This window comes from Vipera ursinii, assembly GCF_947247035.1.
Source record: "Vipera ursinii genome assembly, chromosome: 3".
Classification (NCBI taxonomy): domain Eukaryota; kingdom Metazoa; phylum Chordata; class Lepidosauria; order Squamata; family Viperidae; genus Vipera; species Vipera ursinii.
This window is the reverse complement of record NC_139516.1, coordinates 37,751,938-37,773,307: the sequence shown is the minus strand read 5'-3', so window position 1 is coordinate 37,773,307 and position 21,370 is coordinate 37,751,938. Positions and strand designations below refer to the sequence as shown.

The 21,370-nt window shown below is 38.9% G+C and overlaps 1 protein-coding gene across 1 annotated transcript in view; it reads left to right on the top strand.

Moving 5' to 3' along the window:
• The window catches only part of LRIG2 (leucine rich repeats and immunoglobulin like domains 2), a 40,658-nt gene that overhangs the window by 6,236 nt on the left and 13,052 nt on the right, over positions 1-21,370 (top strand). The window contains exons 2-11 of the mRNA XM_083358272.1: positions 5,147-5,218; positions 7,338-7,412; positions 7,838-7,972; positions 9,499-9,642; positions 10,746-10,889; positions 15,064-15,207; positions 15,395-15,538; positions 18,811-18,891; positions 20,662-20,733; positions 20,835-20,903. Of these exons, the coding sequence (XP_083214398.1) occupies positions 5,147-5,218; positions 7,338-7,412; positions 7,838-7,972; positions 9,499-9,642; positions 10,746-10,889; positions 15,064-15,207; positions 15,395-15,538; positions 18,811-18,891; positions 20,662-20,733; positions 20,835-20,903 (1,080 nt within the window). The remainder of the gene's footprint in view (positions 1-5,146; positions 5,219-7,337; positions 7,413-7,837; positions 7,973-9,498; positions 9,643-10,745; positions 10,890-15,063; positions 15,208-15,394; positions 15,539-18,810; positions 18,892-20,661; positions 20,734-20,834; positions 20,904-21,370) is intronic.

The following is a 21,370-nucleotide window of genomic DNA, read 5'->3' as shown; positions in this document are numbered from 1 at the left end:
TATCTAACTTGGATAACCTCAGAAATACAGAGTAGGTGTAGGCCTCATAAATACTTAGACAAGAGACTGCCAGGATATTCCAATACTATAAGCTAGATTGGAAAGTCAGATAAAAAAATCCCAGAAGCAAGCAACTTCCTTATTATTGCTAAGTAAAATATATAGATCAGGGGTGTCAAATTGCCGGCCCGCAGGCCAGACACGTCATCCCAAAACCGCCCACTCCATTGCTGGCAATGGAGAAAAAGCTCCAATACATGTGACCTTGCGAGTTTGACATGTCTGATATAGATGTATCCATGAAATCATCACGAGTTGAACTCAGCTCAGAGGATACTTTACTTGTATATATTCATCGGTATTTAAATGAAAAGTGTCCTTTATGTATATATTTTGAAACTTTTTGGAAGATCATATGTTGGATTGTACTATTTGGACTATATCAACTTTGAAGAATAATTTTGTTCTGAAATGGAGGTAGTGACAGATTTTATTTTCCTGGGCTCCAAGATCACTGCAGATGGGGACTGTAGCCAAGAAATTAAAAGATGCTTGCTCCTGGGGAGGAAAGCCATGTCAAATCTAGACAGCACACTAAAAAGCAGAGACATCACCCTGTCAACAAAAGTGCGTATAGTCAAGGCTATGGTCTTCCCAGTTGCAATGTATGGCAATGAAATTTGGACCATAAAAAAGGCTGAGCACCAAAGAATTGAGGCCTTTGAACTGTGGTGCTGGAGAAGACTCCTGCGAGTCCCTTGGACTGCAATGCAATCAAACCGGTCAGTCCTAGAGGAGATCAACCCTGACTGCTCTTTAGAAGGCCAGATCCTGAAGCTAAAACTCAAATATTTTGGCCACCTAATGAGAAGGAAGGACTCACTGAAAAAGAGCCTAATGCTGGGAAAGATTGAGGGCAAGAGAAGAAGGGGACAACAGAGAATGAGGTGGCTGGATGGAGTCACTGAAGCAGTAGGCATGAGCTTAAATGGACTCCAGAAGATGGTAGAGGACAGGAAGGCCTGGAGGAACGTTGTCCATAGGGTCGCGATGGGTCGGACACGACTTCGCAACTAACAACAACAATGGCTATTCTAATATAATCCAAAAGCGAAAGTACCTCATGTACAAGGGTGGGGGAAATAAAAAGCGGAGTTTCCACAAAGCTCTGGTCCATTTATGTATTTAGTTCTAATGTTTTCAAAAGCACTTTTGCCAAAAAATAATATTTCAACATTATTGTCCCCCTTACCCATTTATACTTTCTTCAGTAGATTTTTAGTAGTAATTCAAAATCCTTTAAAATTTGGGAACCTGGCCATGGAAGTGGTGGGTGAGCATGCACAAAGCTGCATTTGTGAAAGTAATGCATGCACAAAACCATCTCGTCTTCCCCCCTCCCACCACCCCTGCCATTACAGGTTGGGGACTGCTGCTTTAAAACATTATTTCTTCAACTTTTTTGATCTAGAAACACAGTTGACTCACCAAGAGGTTTTCCATTACCCTGCCAATGGGAAGATCTCTCTTTAATTTTAAATTGATTCTATCTGATAGCAGTTAAGAAAGTGAAGCTTTTGCAAACCTTAGGCTGCATTGCATTATGGATGTGATTATAAATCCTTGAATCCAGACGCTGGATCCACATAGTGACTACAAAACTCACAATCCTCCTCACAAGAAGCAGCTGCCTGCAGTGCAGATGAACAATTTCTCAGTTTCTCCTTCTCCAGACAGAATCTGCTGATCAGAATTCATTATCTGGCTGCTGCCTTATGCCTAGTGCAATCCCTGCTCCTCCAGGAACATTTTGCTCTCCATTATACCAGTGTTCCCTAAACTTTCCGGCTTGATGGATTGGCAGAGGCGATGGCAGCGGCAGGGAGGGAGAGAGAATAATTTTGCATCTGTGCGCCACTTTCACAATTGCAGCTTCACGCGCGCATATGCGCACACACACACACTTGTCCACCACTTCCACGGCCTGGTTATGGACGGGCCAGAGGTTGGGGATTCCTGCATTTGACCACCACCCCAAAATTTAGAATATTTTAAAGCTAACAAGTATTCCAAAATAGTTAATAGTAATAGTAATAAAGTTTGAAGAGACCTTGGAGGTCATCTAGTCCAACCCCCTGCTCAGGCAGGAAACACTATACCATTTCAGACAAATGGCTATCTAGTTTCTTCTTAAAAACTTCCAGGGTTGGAGCATTCACAGCTTCGGGAGGCAGGTTGTTCCACTGATTAATTGTTCTAACTGTCAGGAAGTTTCTCCTTACTTCTAGGTTGCTTCTCTCTTTGGTCAGTTTCCATCTGTTGCTTCTTGTCCTTTGGAGAATAGCTTGACTCCCTCTTCTATTAGTATTTTGAGTAACATTTATCGGAAGCTATTATAAGAACAGAAACTGTAGAAACAGAATATTTCAGAATAGGAATGAGAAAGGATTTATATCGTCAACATATCTATTTAAATTATATATTGAATATATTCTAAGTATGTTACTACTGGAAGAGACGACAGCTTGAATCACAATTATAAGCATCGATAACTTGTTATCCAAAATTAAGAGAAGCACAATGACAAATTAACACAAAACCATGAAAGAGAATACTTAAAGCAGTTGTCTTTCCAGTATTAATATGCAGCTTTGAAAGCTTGACATTGAGAAAGAAAAATAAAATAAAATGGATGCCTTTAAATTATGGATCTGGAGATGGATACAGTTTAATGGAACTAACAGTGGTCCAAATGAAGATTAAATATTCCATTAAGGCAATGAGGAAATAGAAATTTGCATACTTATGAGCATGTGATGTGAGTGGAGGATGGACCAGAAAAGAAAAATCTAGCAAGGTTAAATAGAGGGGGAGCTAACTGGATGAATGATATCATTTTTTTACCGGAGTTCTTTGAAATAAATGCAAGTTATCATTAGAGGCAGGACCAGAATGACAAACATTTGTTTAAAGGGCCATTAGAAATTAAGCCAGTGAGAGGACAGATTGCTTCCAAATGGCTAGCACCTGTGCTGCTGTTACTCTGTCCCTGTAAGCCAGGGGTGTCAAACTCGCAATGTCACGTGATATGTGACATATCGTGACTTTTTTTTCCCATTGCTGGCAATGAGGTGGGCACGGTTTCACCATGACACATTTGGCCCACGGGCTGGCAGTTTGACACCCCTGCTGTAAGCTGAGCAGAGAGTCAATTGGATGTGCTGGTGCTGTGTTTGTAAAGCAATCTAAAGCAGATAGAAAAAAGATACTGTTTTCCGCCAGTAGGCCTCATAAGAATAGTATTTGGAGGAGCAATAGGAGGATGTGTAGTAGAAGTGAGGAAAAAGTGGAGCAATGAGCAATGGACTTTTGAGTGCTTGTGTTGCCTAGAACCTGTGTGGTTGTGTTGGCTCTCTTGGGTTTTTGAACTGACTTTGGTATACATAAAAGAACCTGTGACAGCCAGATTTGCTAGCAGCTAAATAATAATTCAGTTTTCCTACTCTAGTGAAGATATGGGCCTTTATTTTGTCTTAATCCATGGTATTCACTGTTCTTATTGCCATTCTTTAAACCCTCTTGTAATTGAAAGGCACTGGTAGAAGAGCTGAAGACAGGTTAGGTACAGTTTCATGTGGTTGCTAACACTCAGCAACAGCCTGTTGGTGCATAATTGGTCAGAAGAAAGGCTATAAAGTATGGACATTCCAGGTGATTTTGGTCTGTTTATTTCTAGTGTTTAAGTCTGCATATAAGTAAAGATTAGAACTTTATAACAATACTCGCTTGAGACTTTTATGTTTTTGAGTTTTTAGAGCACCAGCAGTTATAATAATTTTTAATAACAATTTAAAGTATTACCTTTCCTGGGATCAACAGGGTTATAGTGGGAGAGTTATAAATGTTATGAGTTCAGGAACATTATGTGAAAGAATACTTTAGATGCCCTTTATGTAAGGCTTCAGATTTTGTTCTGAAAAAGATAGTTGGACATATTTGAGTGTGTTTTTATGGAATATGCATGGTAACCTTCAAATTAAGACTGGTTTTAATGTTTAGTCTCTGACATTTCATTAGAAACTGTGTTTTGAAATTAATGCTGAGTCATGTGCTAAAGAATGTAAGTCTGTCACAACATCATCATATCAGGAAGTATTTGAATTGTCTCATAGATTTTGTTTTGCCATTTTTGGCTGTGCTGTTAATTTTAAATATTGCCAATTTTAAAAATCACATGTTTTTATTAGTGAAATATCTTTGTAATGAACTAATTTATAAATATTGTTGCAATAAAAATAAAGATCATTGCTGAACTAAACAAATGTGAACATATAGACTATTAGTTGGCTGTGTATGATGGAATGTAGTGAGGAGATGGGTTCTCAGGGAGGGGGTGCATTCCAGAGGAGTACCAGGGAACTCCTGAACTCAGCTCAGATATCATGAGGCCTAACACCTCCTTAATACAGGTAGTCCTCTACTTAAAACAGTTCATTTAGTGACTATTCAAAGTTACAACGACATTGAAAGAGGTGACTTATGACCATTTTCACAGTTACAACCTTTGTAGCATCCCCATGCTCATGTGATCAAAATTCAGATGCTTGGCAACTGGTTCACACTTTTGACTTGCTGCATCCCAGGGCCTTGTGATCACCTTTTGCAACTTTTTGACAAGTAAAGTCAGGGGAAGTCAGATTCACTTAACAACCAGCTTATTAACTTATCAACTGCAGTGATTCACTCAACAACTATGGCAAGAAAAGTTGTAAAATGGGGCAAAACTCACTTTACAAATGTCTCACTTAACAGAAATTTTTGGCTGAGTTGTCATAAATAGAGGACTATCTGTTCACAGAGTGTATTATAGATGCAGATAGTAGAATCTTTAGTCTGACCAAATTGTGTCTATAGGTGTAAAACAATAAAAAAAAATCCCAGCTTGAAAGAATTACCATGTGTCATTCTTTGGTTTTGGGCCCGACACTGTAGAACAGGGGTCCCCAGGCCCCGATCCGTGGACTGGTACCGGTCTGCAGCAGTCCTATTCAACTAGAAAAGTTAGAAATAAGCATAGTTTCAGGGTTTTGTGAGATGAAATTCATATTAAACTTTAAATAATCTTATAACTTTTTTTTGCTTGCAGAGATTTGAGTCATAATGATTTGTTATCCTCTAATTGGAGTATTGATTCATCAGGTCAAATGCTGCAAGAAGTGTAAGTTACTTTAGCTGTAATGTAATAAACTAAGGGATGTGACATTTGTTGTAATGTGTCAAGTGATGTAATACTTGAGAATGACAGGTTGAGGATAAAAATTTACAAAAGGCTTCTAATAGTAGGATTGTCAGTGAAAGAGTTAATAAGGAAATGAAAAAAAATTAAATACGATAGGAGCTGTGATATAATGGCATATTAATACTGAACTGCCTTACACACACTCGGTGTAGGTTGCAAATGCAAAGGAAAAGAAGGCATTGCTTCTGCAATCATTTCTGAGCCTTTAATATTTCTGCATCATGTGACTAAGAAGGAGGAGGGAGTGGGGTTTAGAACAGGGGTTCCCAACCTCTGGTCTGTGGCCCACTACCGGGCATTGAGCCTTTTGGGCCTGGTTTATGGAAGTGGCAGGCAAGGGTACGCACGTGCATCCATTTGCGTGAGCAGCAGGTGAGCGTGCCCACCACTCAAACGGAGCTATGCGCACTCTTGCCACACACAGAGAGCCATCCCCCCCCCCGCCAGTCTGCAAAGCCGAAATGTTTTCCCAACCTTTTTGAGGAACTCTGGGTTTAGAATATGCAACTTTGTTACAGGCCATTGCCTTACTGTCTGCCGTAGGGATATATTGGGGCAGGTTTTTTTTTCTCTGAAACCTCCAGCTGGATCTGGTTTATTTTTAAGCGTAATCTTTCTTTTCACAGCTTCTTTCCGCACTCCAAATTTGGTCAATATGTGTTACATTTTCAGAGTTTCATGTTGATGTACAGATAAGAGTCCTGAACACTTTTCTCTCTAGCATTGGGTTCAAAATATTTTTTTGTTTAAAAAAGTCTGACTTTAGGTCAGATCGCATCTGATGATCACAAGGGCATACAGCTTCTTTGGTACAATAGGGAGGAGGTTAGGGTCTGTGGTTTCGGCCCCCTCTGCCCCAGTTCTTACTCAAACCTATAGTCCGAAGGTTTCTGGTGGCTTCCCAATAAATTATTAGCCTAATCTAACCTTGATTGGCTTTTTCTAAGTTTGGCTAGGGAGTACCACTTTTGTTTCTAATCATTAGAAATAATTTAGCTGAGAAGTAGACAGTTTTAATTTTACAAGGGACAATGATACTATTTTTAAAATTGAGTGTGTTTCTTTAGTAGGCTTACATCCAGATACATAGAATTCCAGATTTAGAAAGTTGCATTGAATGTATATCTGTATTATAAATATAGTAATATTGGTGACAGTTTTTAGTTTCAAGTTCTGCTGGTTAATTTATGGTTCTTAAACTAGTTTGCATGTATAGAAATGTTTTTCATTTAATATAGAATTTACCGTAACTGGTATTTACATGTTTAATGTTCTCCAGAAACAAGTAGATTTCTAGTTCTGAGAAATAATATATTTATGAATCCTTGGGAATCAGTTCTGTTAATTTAACTCAAATAATAACTCAGTTTACTTTTGAAGCTCTAATGCAGGGGTGTCAAACTCAATTTCATTGAGGGCCACATCAGCATTTCAGTTGCCCTCAAGGGGCCGGGTGGGTATGGCCAGGGTGGGTGTGGCCTACTGGGTGGGCGTGGCTAGAGTGCGTATGGCCTACTGGGTGGGCATGGCCAGCTCTACATCGTTCGCATCAAGGGTGCCTATGGGGGCCTGGGCAGGACAGATCTGAGGGTCTCTGGCAGGAGGAGGGTCTCTGGGCCAGGGCCAAGGCAGTGGGGGCCGTTCCCCCACTGTTTCCAGGATGGCTTCGCGGGCCACATGAAACCACTTCGCGGGCCGGATCCGGCCCCCGGGCCTTGTGTTTGACATGTCTGCTCTAATGTATGTATTGTTCCAATAATCCTTGACATAGTATTTCACTGAGAATAACAGTGTTCTTCTGAAGTAGCACTTCAGCACAGACTTCTGTACTAGTCTATACTTGTTTGCACTGAATTCAAATGATAAAATAAATGTATTTAGGTGCTTTGAGTTGTTTTGCTTTTTATGAAGTTTACTTCTGAGAATGTAGATTTTTTTTAAAATGCACATAGAACAAGAATATTAATGCATGGCAAATTTACTCTATTTTTGTTGATATGACTTCTTTTTGAGTGCTAATAAATAATCCTTCTTTCAGGAAGATGAATCACAATGAACTAAGTGGCATTCCCCACTTTGGTGAACTAACTTCTAATATCACACTACTATCACTGTAAGTTAATATTCACAAAATTTTCAGGATGATTTTTAAACTTAGCAATGTAGAAAATAAAATTGTGTTAGATAATTAATCAAATAAAAATGAAGCATGGGGATGTTTGAAAAGTAAATTGAAAAATTTATGTAATGTTATGAAAGAGCAATTAACAAGAGTAATATCAGAATTCCTTTGTTATATTTATACTATCTGTCATACTGAACATTTAAATAAGTTAAAATGCTCATCAAATGATACTGGCAAGCAATCCATCAAGCTGTTTGGATAGTAGCCAATCCAATCATCAATTTATATCATAATAAGAAGCTTCTAAATATTATAATTCACATTTAATCTACAAGATATTTGTATTTTTTTAACGAGCTGAAATTTCAAAGATGATATAAGTATGGCTTCTAAGTTGATTATTTATGTTTTAGAGTGCATAATTCAATTCAGGAGATTGTCTCTGAACAGCTACAAACTTATTTCTCCCTGGAGAACCTTGATCTCAGTTCCAACTTCATCACGGAAATCAAAGTTTCTTCATTCCCACATATGCAGCTGAAGTACCTGTAAGTACATGGGAACACTTAGCATGAGGCATTGAAAGTAGTTTCTTTTCCAGTTTGTATATCTGATCTATTTTTTTTCCTTTATATAAAAAGATTGCAAGGGTTGTTAATGGATTTCTGTGTGCCATTTTTATGAAATCATAATATTAATGAAATAATAAAGCTTCAGAATGGTACTAATGAAATTAGACATGTTGTGAAGAGTAGATTTAGTAATGGAGGAATCACTGAATAGAGGAATGGATATACAGGAGATTGTATGGATTCCCAGATTAGGAGGTGGTATCCCCCAAAATCAGTTGCAAGCTGAGTAGAAATTTTTAATATTAATTTATTAACCGTGACTAGAGATTGGAAATAGGATAGACAGACTTTAATAATATCAAATAGATCTTTACTATATGGAATATTAATATGATTCTAAACATGCTAAACTGTAGCTTAGTGAGAGTGCGTGAATGTAGTATCCTCCCAGGTTTATATACTCTCAGTTTATTCTGCAAGACAGTTGAAAAGCTTTCACTTTTAGTTAATTGCAACATGTACGTTTGGACCAAGAACTGTAATTAATAGTAACTGGTAATTTAAAACAAACCATAAACTGATTAATGTTAATCACACTTAGTAGCTCCAAAAACACAAGCCACAATTAATAGCAGAAACAAACACTCTTCAGCCATGTGGGAATAGAGTCAGCTCAATTGCAGTTTAAAAGTGCAATGTGGACAGATTGGAAAAGGAATGTTTGTCTCAATTGTCTCTATCCCTCAAAGTTGTAATATGTTTCAGATTCTCTTACATGATTGTCCAGGTTGCTTAAAAAGATAAGTTGCAGAGTGACAGTGGGAAATACCAACTCTACAAGGAATAGTATCTAGCAAACTGTGAATAAAAGATCATTACTTAATTGCATCTGATTAATTCTGATGACATCATCTAACACAGATGTCACCAACCTTTTCATGCTGGCAGCCCGGAGGGAAAGGAAACAGCTGGGAAATTTGGGTGTGCGTGCGCATGCGTGAACGGGGCTGTGAGCACCTGCACAACACTAGCAGCCATTTGTGCATGTGCGCAGGGGTTAGCCACCACCACTGCTAGCACCTGCTTGCTTGTGCATACAGGCCATGCAGCCCACACGGGGCTAGTGGCCCCATTTGCGCAGGTGTGCAGGCGCTAGCCACCCCACTAGCAACTGCATGCAGGCGCAAACAGGCTGCACAACCCCCACACATGCTGGTGGGCCCATTTGTGCAGGCATTAGCCGCCACTAGGTCCACACGCATGCACAAACGGGTCTGCGGGTGCTAGTGCAATTGGGTTGAGTGCGTGCGGCCTGTTGGCCAGTAGGCCACAGTCTGGTAGTGGGTTGCGGCCCATAGGTTGGGGACCCGTAATCTAACAATTAGTGAAACAGCATGCTAAGTTTTATGAAAGTAAATTTTCTTGAAGTAAGGAATGGTTTCTTTTGTTAAATTATTCCATCAGAATTTAACATCTACCTTTCTAAAACTCTGTTTTTATAGGAATTTGAGCAACAATAGAATAACCACTCTGGAAGCAGGCTGTTTTGATAACCTGTCCAATTCCTTAATAGTTCTAAAACTGAACAGAAACAGAATAAGCATGATTCCGCCGAAGACTTTCAAGCTACCTTATGTGCAGTTCTTGTAAGTGACTATACATTGTCAGTTTGAAGCCCATATATGGAGCATGTTAACGAATGTCATAAATTCATGCCAGAGAAGTAATTCATTTTTTAAATTTTTTTCAATGTATGTGTCTAATAAAAGAATAAGTGTATTGGATAAATATCAAGTGGAAAGTTCCAAAGCTACCATTCCTAGTTTACATGCTAAAAGTTATCTTTTCAGCTCTCAGCTTCATTACATGGGGATACAGATTTGATATCAGGTTTCATTTGCTTCACTGACATTTTTTCCTTCTTTCTGAGAAATTTCTAATGGTAGTCCATTTACTCAATGCAGGAATCCAAAGCAATAATAGCTCCCAACATATCATAGTTCTGAATTCTGAGCAGGGTATTGAATTATAGGTAGTGTTTGACATATGATTGTAATAGAGCCTGCCCATTACACTCATAAGTAGTGATGGTCATAAATCAGTCATCCACATGACTGATGTGATCAGCTCATTAAGTGAACCAATGGTTCACTGTGGGCAGGTTTTTGGCAAAAATAAATGCTGGTTTTTGGCAAAACCATCGTAAAACATGGGCATGTGGCTGTGATAACTGTAAATGCAGGCCGGTTGCCAAGCATCTGAAATGCAGTCAGGTTACCATTAGAACTTCAGAAACAAGTTTTAAGTACCCCAAGAGGAGGTCTGGCATAACTGGTTGTAAATTGAAATTGCCTAAAGATGGTGCCTTCCAGGCCTTAGATTTTATTATTTTTTTGGAATAAAGTTCACATTGTACAATAAATATATTACTCTTCAAATAAAATAATTGTTAATATATATGGGAAAGAAATCTATCCTCTGCTGAAGTCCTGGTATAAAGAGTACCAACTAAACTCTTTGTTCAGAGTGGAAATATTGGTCATCTGAAGATTTATGTATTTAAATATATGTTAGTACTAGGTATGGCTTTGACCATTTAGTTTTGTAGTTCAGTTTTTGTTTTTTGATGGTTAAATTACATCAAAGTCTTACCTCAAAGTCTTTGTAATGTTTTTTTATTAGAATAGCAACCATAGAAAAAGTTACATTTGTGCTTGATTTCTGTTACCTTATATTTAAAATTTTTCAGGGAACTTAAAAGAAACCGAATTAAGGTAATAGAAAGCCTTACCTTCCAAGGCTTGGACTCATTGAAATCATTAAAAATGCAACGCAATGGAATTAGTAATCTGATGGATGGTGCCTTTTTTGGACTGAATAATATGGAAGAATTGTGAGTATATTATATAAACTTTTCATTAAAAATCTTAGATTTGATTAGCTGAAAGAGATGATTAAGTTTAATGATAGATGTATTGATTTACCAATTACATTTCATCACAGTGTTAATATTTTTTAAATATTCCATAGTACACTTCAGAAAACAATGGCACTACTTACAACAATAACATTAACAAAATGAATGAATATAGAATTGAATCTCTTTTGCTTTCTACTTAAACATTTCCTTTCTTTGCTTTTAAATTCTCTTGACTTCTTTTTTGTTTTATAAATATTTTATTAATTTTCTATTTTTACAATCAAGTACCTAATAGACAACGTGATGACTGAGCCCATTATTCAGTCCATATCCTATTTTTGCTTTTTTCAATTTTAATTTCCCATCCATGTTCAAAATATCCCAATCATTTATAATTTCAGAACAAGTTATATTTGGGTAACCAAGTTTCCCTTATTCAAAGTTCTTAGCATATTCTTATTTCCCTTGTCATACCAAGATATTACAAATCCTATCTATCTAGTTACAATAATAACACTATTTCTAGCAATATATTCTTAACCATATTCAAACATCTGATTAGTACTATAACATCCCCTCTAATAGGTCAAAGCTTCTATTTCCTTCAGTCTTACTCTAGCTTTCTTCCTTTGCCCACTAACTTTCCAAGTCAGTACATTTGGATTATCAAATAATTCTTCCTCTATTTTTATGTATGTTATTTGAAACAAGAGATTTAGTTAAAGCATTTTTGGAGGAACTAGCCCGTTGATATTCATTAAACAGCCTCCCTCCTTCTCCAATTCCCACATTATTGTTAACGGCTTTATCTTCCATTCCATCAGCTCTCTTTCCTTATCCTCCTTGGTTTGTAAAATGTCTTTTCCATTTTGAATATTATCGTTGTGTGTCTTCTAAGTCTTCATTTATCTGAGTCTAGCCCAGGGGTCGGCAACCTAAAAAAGAAAAAGAGCCACTGGGAACCGGTTCCATCACAAATTAAAAAAAGAGGGAGCTGCGTGCGTGTGTCCGTGCACGCGCATGCGCAAAAAGGTTTTTTGCGCATGCGCGGACGCACGCGGCTGCCATTTTTTTAAAAATGAGATGGAACCGGTTCCCGGTTGCCTGATGGCGACGGCCCGTCTGCAAAGCTGCCGCTTTCGGCAGCTTTGCAGACGGGCCGTGGCAGCTTCCTCAAAGAGCGGCACCCCTGCCCATTCCGAGAGGTGCGCGCGCACCTCTCCGAACGACCGGAGTTGCGCGCGCAACTCTCCAAACCTTTGGGGAGGTGCGCGCGTACCTCCGTGCGAAGGGGCAGCGGCGCCGCTCTTTGAGGAAGCTGCCGAAAGCGGCAGCTTCCTGAAAGAGCGGCACCGCTGCCCGTTCGCGCGGAGGTACGTGCGCACCTCCCCAAAGGTTTGGGGAGGTGCGCACGCACCTCCGGTCGTTCGGAGAGGTGCGCGCGCACCTCTCGGAATGGGCAGGGGCGCCGCTCTTTGCGGAAGCTGCCGCGGCCCGTCTGCTAAGCTGCCGCTTTCAGCAGCTTCACAGACGGGCCGCGGCGGGCTTCCTGAAAGAGCGGCACCGCTGCCCGTTCGCGCGGAGGTACGCGCGCACCTCCGGTCGTTCGGAGAGGTGCGCGCGCACCTCTCGGAATGAGCAGGGGCGCCGCTCTTTGCGGAAGCTGCCGCGGCCCGTCTGCTAAGCTGCCGCTTTCGGCAGCTTCACAGACGGGCCGCGGCGGGCTTCCTGAAAGAGCGGCACCGCTGCCCATTCGCGCGGAGGTACGCGCGCACCTCCGGTCGTTCGGAGAGGTGCGCGTGCACCTCTCGGAATGGGCAGGGGCGCCGCTCTTTGAGGAAGCTGCCGCGGCCCGTCTGCTAAGCTGCCGCTTTCGGCAGGTTCACAGACGGGCCGCGGCGGGCTTCCTGAAAGAGCGGCACCGCTGCCCATTCGCGCGGAGGTACGCGCGCACCTCCGGTCGTTCGGAGAGGTGCGCGCGCACCTCTCGGAATGGGCAGGGGCGCCGCTCTTTGAGGAAGCTGCCGCGGCCCGTCTGCTAAGCTGCCGCTTTCGGCAGCTTCACAGACGGGCCGCGGCAGCTTCCTCAAAGAGCGGCACCGCTGCCCATTCGCGCGGAGGTACGCGCGCACCTCTCCAAAGGTTTGGGGAGGTGCGCGCGCACCTCCGCCCATTCAGGGAGGTGCATGTGCACCTCTCCAAACGGGCGGTGCCACTCTCCATTTGGAGAGGTGCGCGCGCACCACTGCCCGTTGGAAGAGGTGCGCGCGCACCGGGCGGCTGGGAGCCGCAAGAGACGGTCTAGCCGTTAGTTTCTTCCTTTAGATCAGGGGTGTCAAACTCAATTTCATTGAGGGCCGCATCAGCATTGCGGTTGCCCTCAAAGGGCCGGGTGGGTATGGCCAGGGTGGGCGTGGCCTACTGGTTGGGCGTGGCTAGAGTGCGTATGGCCTACTGGGTGGGCGTGGCCAGCTCTACATCGTTCGCATTAAGGGTGCCAATGGGGGCCTGGGCAGGAGTGGGACAGATCTGAGGGTCTCTGGCAGAAGGAGGGTCTCTGGGCCAGGGCCAAGGCAGTGGGGGCCGTTCCCTCTCTGTTTCCAGGATGGCTTCGTGGGCCGCATGAAACCACTTTGCGGGCCGGATCCGGCCCCCGGGCCTTGTGTTTGACATGTCTGCTTTAGATCCTCAATGTTTGTGTCAGCATTCTCTAGTTTTCCTTCTATTTTCTGAATTGGGGGTTCCTTCTCTGTAGTTATTTTCTGATTTTATTTATTTATTTATTTATTTCTATTTATAGATTTAAATATTTATTTCGATTTGTAGATTTAAATTAGAAAATTGTTCTTTTTTCTCCTTTGTGTTATTTTTAATCTCATCATGAGCTAAAGCAATTGTTTCTTGTATTAATTTCAACATGGAGAGAATTTCTTTCTGTGGTTCATCAGTATTTTCTTGGTGATATGGCAAACTCAGGCTTCTGGAGACAGATGTTAAAGATGGTTTTTTTTTTACTATTTAGAGCTAAATATGGAACATCCATTTTATTTTTTGTAAGTAGCCTTTATAAATTTATCCAACCAACTTAGCTGTTCTTAAATCTCCCCTAAGCAGATATAAGTACAATTCAATTTTTTATGTCCAATGAGAAATATATCCTTTCTGTCCAGGGAGAAAAAAGAACCATTAAAGGTTGTTTAACAATCAAGATTTATAATCCAAAGTGTTCCATCATATCAGACAATAGTGTATGTTTCTTCTACAGGAAAATAGTCCCACAATACAGTTCTGAAAGTCAGTATTTGTATTCATAATTCAGACAGGCCAGTTTTAGAGTAATATTATTGTCTCTGCTACACAGATAAGCAGCCCCCAAGTCTGTTCCTTTTTCTCAGCTGCAATTATCAAAAGCTTCCAAGGCCAGCCAAAATCTTATCTAACTCTGGGCTTCTAGCCAGGTATCTTTTAGGCATAAATAAGTTGTAGTGCTGTAATTCACCACTAGATGTCATCAATGCCATTTTTCAGTTTTTAAATCCAAAATTTATATTGTAAACTTTTCAAGTCTTTCTTTTTTAAAAAAAGGTCTTAAAAACAATTTTAGTCCCCAAATTATATATATTCCACGTTGGTCTTGTAGGTTTCTCCTTTTTCTCCAAGTAATTAATTTGCTGCTTTCCTGAGGGAATGGGGTGGAATTTCCCTGTCCCTCCTGTGGGGGAGTGCTTTGGGCAGATTTTCAGGAAGAGGTCATAAAGAGTTTCATCCACGTTTCTGTAAGATTGCTTGATAGTGCTTGTTGTCTTCCATTGACAGCAGCTTCTGACTGGCTAAGTGAATATAGCTAGTCTTTCCCCAGCCAGTTTGGAGGGCTGTTGTTCCCCTGTGATCAACGAGGGTCCCCTCCTTGCTTGCTGCCTCTACGGGGCGACTTTCAACACTTTCCAGGGTCCCCTAGTGGGGCCTTTCCGCAACATCAAAACTGGAAGCCTTCTTGGCTTCTAAGTTGAGGACTTGTAGGTACAATAGTATTTAACAATAGCTTTGCATTTCTGTTAGCAAATTGCTATATATGGTTTGCATTTAAAATACATACTTTTAAATACATAATTTAAAGCATACGTGACATTTTCTTTTGATTCTATAGAGAGTTGGAACAGAATAATCTGACAGAAATAAATAAGGGATGGCTATATGGCTTGCAGGCACTGCAAAAGCTCTATGTCAGTCAGAATGCCATTAGTAGGATTGGACCTGATGCATGGGAATTCTGCCAAAGTCTTTCTGAACTGTAAGTACTTACATTTGTTTTATTGAGGTAAATTTAGTGGAATAAATTGCTATCTCAGTTGGGAAAGTTTCTTAATATACTTTATAAAAATGTATTTGTCTTCTCAAATCAAATTGATTAGTGGTGTCACAACATTTCAACTATCTTGTTACTTACATTTTTCTCTTTATTGTGCCTTTCATTTTAGAGATCTGTCATACAATCAACTGACTCGCCTAGATGAGTTTGCTTTTATTGGAGTGAATGTATTGGAAAAATTAAATTTGAGTGACAGTAGACTCAGTTACATTGCTGATGGAGTTTTTAAAGGACTCTCATATCTACAGACTTTGTAAGTGTATATAATTTGGAGGGAAAATAACATTTATCAGAAGAAAGTTAGCAGAAATAAAATTTAAGCCTATGGTATTAAGAACAAAAGGAGATGTGGGTCCCCTTTCTGACGATTGACCTTAGATTATCCATATGCATTTCAAAATATGAGAGGTTTATTTTATCAAAGAGCTTGCTCAGATTAATTAGGTGCTTTTTAAAAGATTCAGTGCTTAAATGGACTTGTGTATAATGTAGCGGATGCTACATTGAATAATTCTTATGGAGTATTGATTGGTGTTACTTTATCTAACCATCTGTCTTCATGAACTCCTAAGCAAGCCTTTCTTTTCAGGCTGAGTTCTTTCTATGCTAGGATAGGAGGCTGAAGTATAGGTAGATACATATTAAAATATATATAATAGTGCACAAACCTAGCATCTGAACATATGCAAAATACGTTTCCCTTTCAGTCCAGCGAAGAGCAGCCTGTCCTTCATAAAAATCAGTTAAATGGGAAAATGGTATTATCTATCCCTCAGGAATTTCCGGCATTTCTCTTTCTGGAAATTAAGCATTACTCATTTCCCTGGTGAACTCTGCTGTAGCATACAAGCATCAGTTTTCAAAAGGATACTACACACAATCTTCCATTTTTCCCCCCATTGAAATCTACTCAAGGTTTCTGTAACATTAATCCACATACCCCCCCCCCCCGTTATTTTTGTCAAACAGTTTTTTATTGCCCTTTTTCTTTCTGGTGCAAAAACAGCACAGTCAATTTTAAATGGTTCTGAGAGATGGAAAAATCCTCCAGAGATGTGTAAAATGTTTGAAATTCTTCTGAATGTATAAAACATAAAGAACTTGGTTAACCTTCATATTATTATCCTTAGAAGTATTTTAAAAGAAGTACTTGGAAAGAGTGTATTCTTTCCAAGAGATGTAAACTGCACAACTAAGTGTAAATGCGATTGAGTTGGGGTAACAGGTCTTTTTCAGGGAGAATAACTAAAACATAGCATGAGGAAGCGATGGAACTATCCTATCACTCCCAGCTATCATTAAGTATTATTGGGGAAGAAAAGAGAATAATCTGTTGCCCAAATAGTTAACAGCCTACAGAAGACTTGCATAATCAGTCACACTGTTTTAAATTCAATGCAGGCTTTTAAAGGGATTAGTTAAAGCTAATGTTTTAAACATGGAGTAGCATGAAACAAAAGAACAGCAGATTAATTAGTGAATTTTGTTGGAATCTTGAGAAACATCAAGCTGCTGAGAGGCTAGTTTTTTGGTTCAGGGTCATTGGATGTTTATAGACAATGGTCTGAGAGTGATTAACAGGACTCCAAGTATTTATGCCTAACTGGGCATGAAAAATAAATGCCTATTGGCCCACCCAGTAAGGACCTACTCAAATGAACTTGTTCTAGTTACATATGACATCGGAATGTGTCAATTTCAACAGCCGGAAAAGTTGTCCTTTAATAGATCTTTTCCTGTGTCTGTGGCTTTGCATTGTAAACTAACTAACTGCCCTGGTTTCAGGCTGGAAATATGTGTTCCATATTTGTCTGAAATGGTATACTGTTTCCTGCCTGAGCAAGGGGTTGGACTAGATGACCTCCAAGGTTCATCATCACCACCACCACTATTATTATTATTATTATTATTATTATTATTATTATTATTATTATTATTATTATTATTATGCATAGCATTTTTTTTCCTATACAAGCTTTCTGTTAAGTTATATCAGGGGTAGGGGAGAGATTTACCGTGAAACTGCTTTTATTAAGGAACTAGTTAACCATTTATTTATGGTTAAGAAATTAATTCATGAAAATAATAAACATCTTAAATATTCTCACATTTTGCAGTATGAATACAACTTCAGGGAGGTTATATTGATGGTGCAAAATGTTGGAACATTATACAGATAGTCCTTGACTTACAACAGTTCTCTTAGTGACCATTTGAAGTTACAAGGGAACTGAAAAAAGTGACTTACAACCATTTTTCACAGTTATGACCGTTGCAGCATCCCCATGGTCATGTGATTTACATTCAGATGCTTGACAACTGACTCACATTTATGACAGTTGCAGTGTCCCCGGGCCATGTGATCACCTTTTGTGGCTTTCTGACAAGCAAAATCAATGGGGTAACCAGATTCACTTAACAACTGTGTTATTAATTTAACAACTGCAGTAATTCACTTAAAGGTGGCAAGAAAAGTTGTAAAATGGGACAAAACTCATTTAACAAATTTCTCACTTAGCAACATAAATTTTGGGCTCAATTGTGGTTGTAAGTTGAGGACTGCCTGTACCAAATGACAGAAATTGAGTATTTTAAAAAGTTTTTTGTACATTATCATTGATAAACTATTGCTTAAGTTTCTGAATTCACTAAACTGAGAGGGAAGTAAAAGTTGTTATAAATTTATCCTTTGTCCTTAGCATTGCTAAGTTTATTAGATTTCAGCAAAGCATCCTCTTTTCCTCTTAGGACAGGCATGTGAAACTGCCGGCCTATGGGCCGGATGTATCACGCCGAAACCGCGCCCATTGCAGTTTCCATTGCTGGCATTGGGGGAAAAAAATCACAATACGTCACACAACGTCATGTGACGTCGTGAGTTTGACAAGCCTGTCTTAGGAGTTCACTGAATTGATTTTAACAGCTTTCTGTTCAATACTTTAGAAAGGTGTAGAGCATAAAGGCATAAATGAAAGTCAAATTGGCATATAATAGAATTTGTGAATAAAACCACCCACATATGTCTCTGAAAACCTTTTTTTCCTGGATAACAATTGTTCAATCAACCTATATCTTATCTATTACTATGCTAATGTTATAAGCTTCTTGCTTCATTAACACAAAAGAATTTACAACAATGGTACAACATTAATTCAACTGTAGAGGCTTACCAGTTGGTGGTAAATGACATACTAAAGCCATTAAAGACTAATAGATAGTACTCAGCTGGAGTAACAGTGCTGCTTGGCTTTAGCTCTAGTGATTTTACATAATTCCACTTTCCATTGGGGTTATGTTCATGTATTTATTCTCCAGTCATATTCTTTTAACCAAGTTAATATCTCTTTAGGCCAGCATTTATACTAATGGAAGTATGAACATCTGTATGAGGATAACTTATTGCAAAACCAAACCTTAAAAATAACAAGACCTGAAAGGGAGAGGAGAAATTGGGGTTGGAAGAATTTGTTTGTTTTTGTTTTGCTTGGTCAAATATTTATTAGGAATATATATTTATATTTTTAGAGATCTACGGAATAATGAGATATCCTGGGCCATAGAAGATGCAAATGAAGCATTTACAGGTCTTGAGAGACTCAGTAAACTGTAAGTTTTAAAAGTTGTAGAACTGATTGACTTAAAAGTGAAACCTTCAGAGTATGGGACTGTTTGACATTTTTAGAAACCTTTCACATCATTTGAGACTCAGGTCTGATATTAGAGTATTAAAAAAAAGATTAGTTGAGCATGTTAGGTCTTATAAATGTGATACAAAAAGATTCTCATCTCACTTTATTAAAAATAGGATCCTAAAAACTTATGCCTTCAAGAAGGCAGGACTTTATTTATAATGTACAGATTGACATCAGCAAGTATTGAGGGCCCAATTGGCAAAAGAAAGCTTAGGACCCTATTGGTTGGAAACATGTGGAAGAAGCCTTCATCCTGCCGCACTAAAACTCTTTTCCTTTATAATTTGAGGGTCAATAGAAAAATAATCAGTATACACAAGACTACAAAAGTTTTATTTTTTAAAAAAAAATACTTGCAAGTCCTGCTATAAATTTCCTTGGACAGACTTCTATACAGCGAGGGGAAAAAATTATTTGATCCCCTACTGATTTTGTACATTTGCCCACTGACAAAGAAATGATCAGTCTGTAATTGTAATTGTAGATTTATTTTAACAATAAAAGACAGAATAACAACAAAAAATCCAGAAAAATGCATTTCAAAAAGTTATAAATTGATTTGCATTATAAAGAGTCAAATAAGTATTTGACCTCCTCGTAAAACATGACTTAGTAGTTGGTGGCAAAACCTTTGTTGGAAATCACAGAGATGAAATGTTTCTTGTAGTAGGCCACCAAGGTTTGCACACATCTCAGAAGGGATTTTGTCCCACTCCTCTTTGCAGAGCCTCTGCAAGTTGTTAAGATTTTGAGGCTGACGTTTGGCAGCTCAAACCTTCAGCTCCCTCCACAGATTTTCTATGGGATTAATATCTGGAGACTGGCTAGGCCACTCCAGGACCTTAATGTGCTTCTTCTTGAGCCACTCCTTTGTTGCCTTGGCTGAGTGTTTTGGGTGTTTGTCATGCTGGAATACCCATCCACGACCCATTTTCAGTGCCCTGGCTGAGGGAAGGAGGTTCTAGCCCAAGATTTGATGGTACATGGCCCCCGTCCATCGTCCCTTTGATGCGGTGAAATTCTCCTGTCCCCTTAGCAGAAACACACCCCCAAAGCATGTTTCCTCCTCCATCTTTGATGGTGGGGGATGGTGTTCCTGAGGTCATAGGCAGCATTCCTCCTCCTCCAAACACGAAAAGTTGAGAACTTCAGCCTCAATAATCTCTTTGTCTCTAAGGTATACCTAACAAGTCAAAATAAAAGCTGTAAGAGTTTTTATTTTTTCTGTATGGTGCTGCAATACTTAAGTAGAAATAAAAACTGGTAAGAGTTCTAACTTTATTTTTTTTCTGTGTGGTATTATATAGGCTTTGTTGTCTTTGAACAGGTTGGGTATTCTGTGTGATCATATACTTACTATTCATTTTTTCCTTTGTCAACTTGTGTAATGAAATTTAATGTAGTAGCAATCTCTCTTCTAGATCCTGTCACAACTTGCTAATTATAGCGGACTGGCACCATCTTGTGGTCTATCTAAAATGTTTCCTGTGCTTTTGTAAATTATTTTTTTATTAAAATAAATTAGTATTCATATACTTTTCACTTTATTTTTGTGATAGTTGTTATAGCCATGTTGCTACAAAAGGCAGAGAACATAAGTTATCAAAGGCCTCAGGTTGTTTTTTTTTACACCAATATTTGTTTTGTTTCATATAAATATTTTTGGCTATTTGTTTTTTCAAAGGATTCTTCAAGGAAACCAAATTAAGTCAATTACAAAGAAAGCACTTTCTGATCTTCAGGCCCTTGAATATCTGTAAGTATATCTTATCTGTTTTTCTGTAGAACATATCCGAGTTTTAAAAATTCAGTCATGAAACAAATTCATGAACACGTGGTTCTTGTTTTATTTTGTAGAGATCTGAGCAACAATGCTATAGTATCTATTCAAGAAGGTGGTTTTTCCCAGCCTCTTCTTAAAGAATTGTAAGTATTTAATCTTGCAAAATGTTAAATGCAATCAATATTTATAAATTAGTTGCACTGAAAAGAATTTCTATCTCTAACACACTTTTTAATCGATATGGATTTTTTTCTGATTAAAGCGATAATTTGATTAGTTAAACTAGTTTTGAATTATCTTCCCTGTGAGAGAGCTCAGGAAATCTTTGCTCACAAGTATCTCTGAAGTGGTTTCTCTGAATTATTTACTTTAAAAAAACACAATACTTCAGAGGCAAAATTTATTTAAGTTAGGCAATATATACAAAAATTCTGAAAAGTAAAATGCAGAGTGCATTAAACATTTCAGATAACATATGTAATAACTATTGAAGAATAAAAGCAGATAAAGACCAACAGCATCAAGACATCAAAGGATCCAACATATTGTTTCACCAGCTATATACAAGATTGTGTTTAAGAAAAGATCTGTACAGTATATTATCAGAATT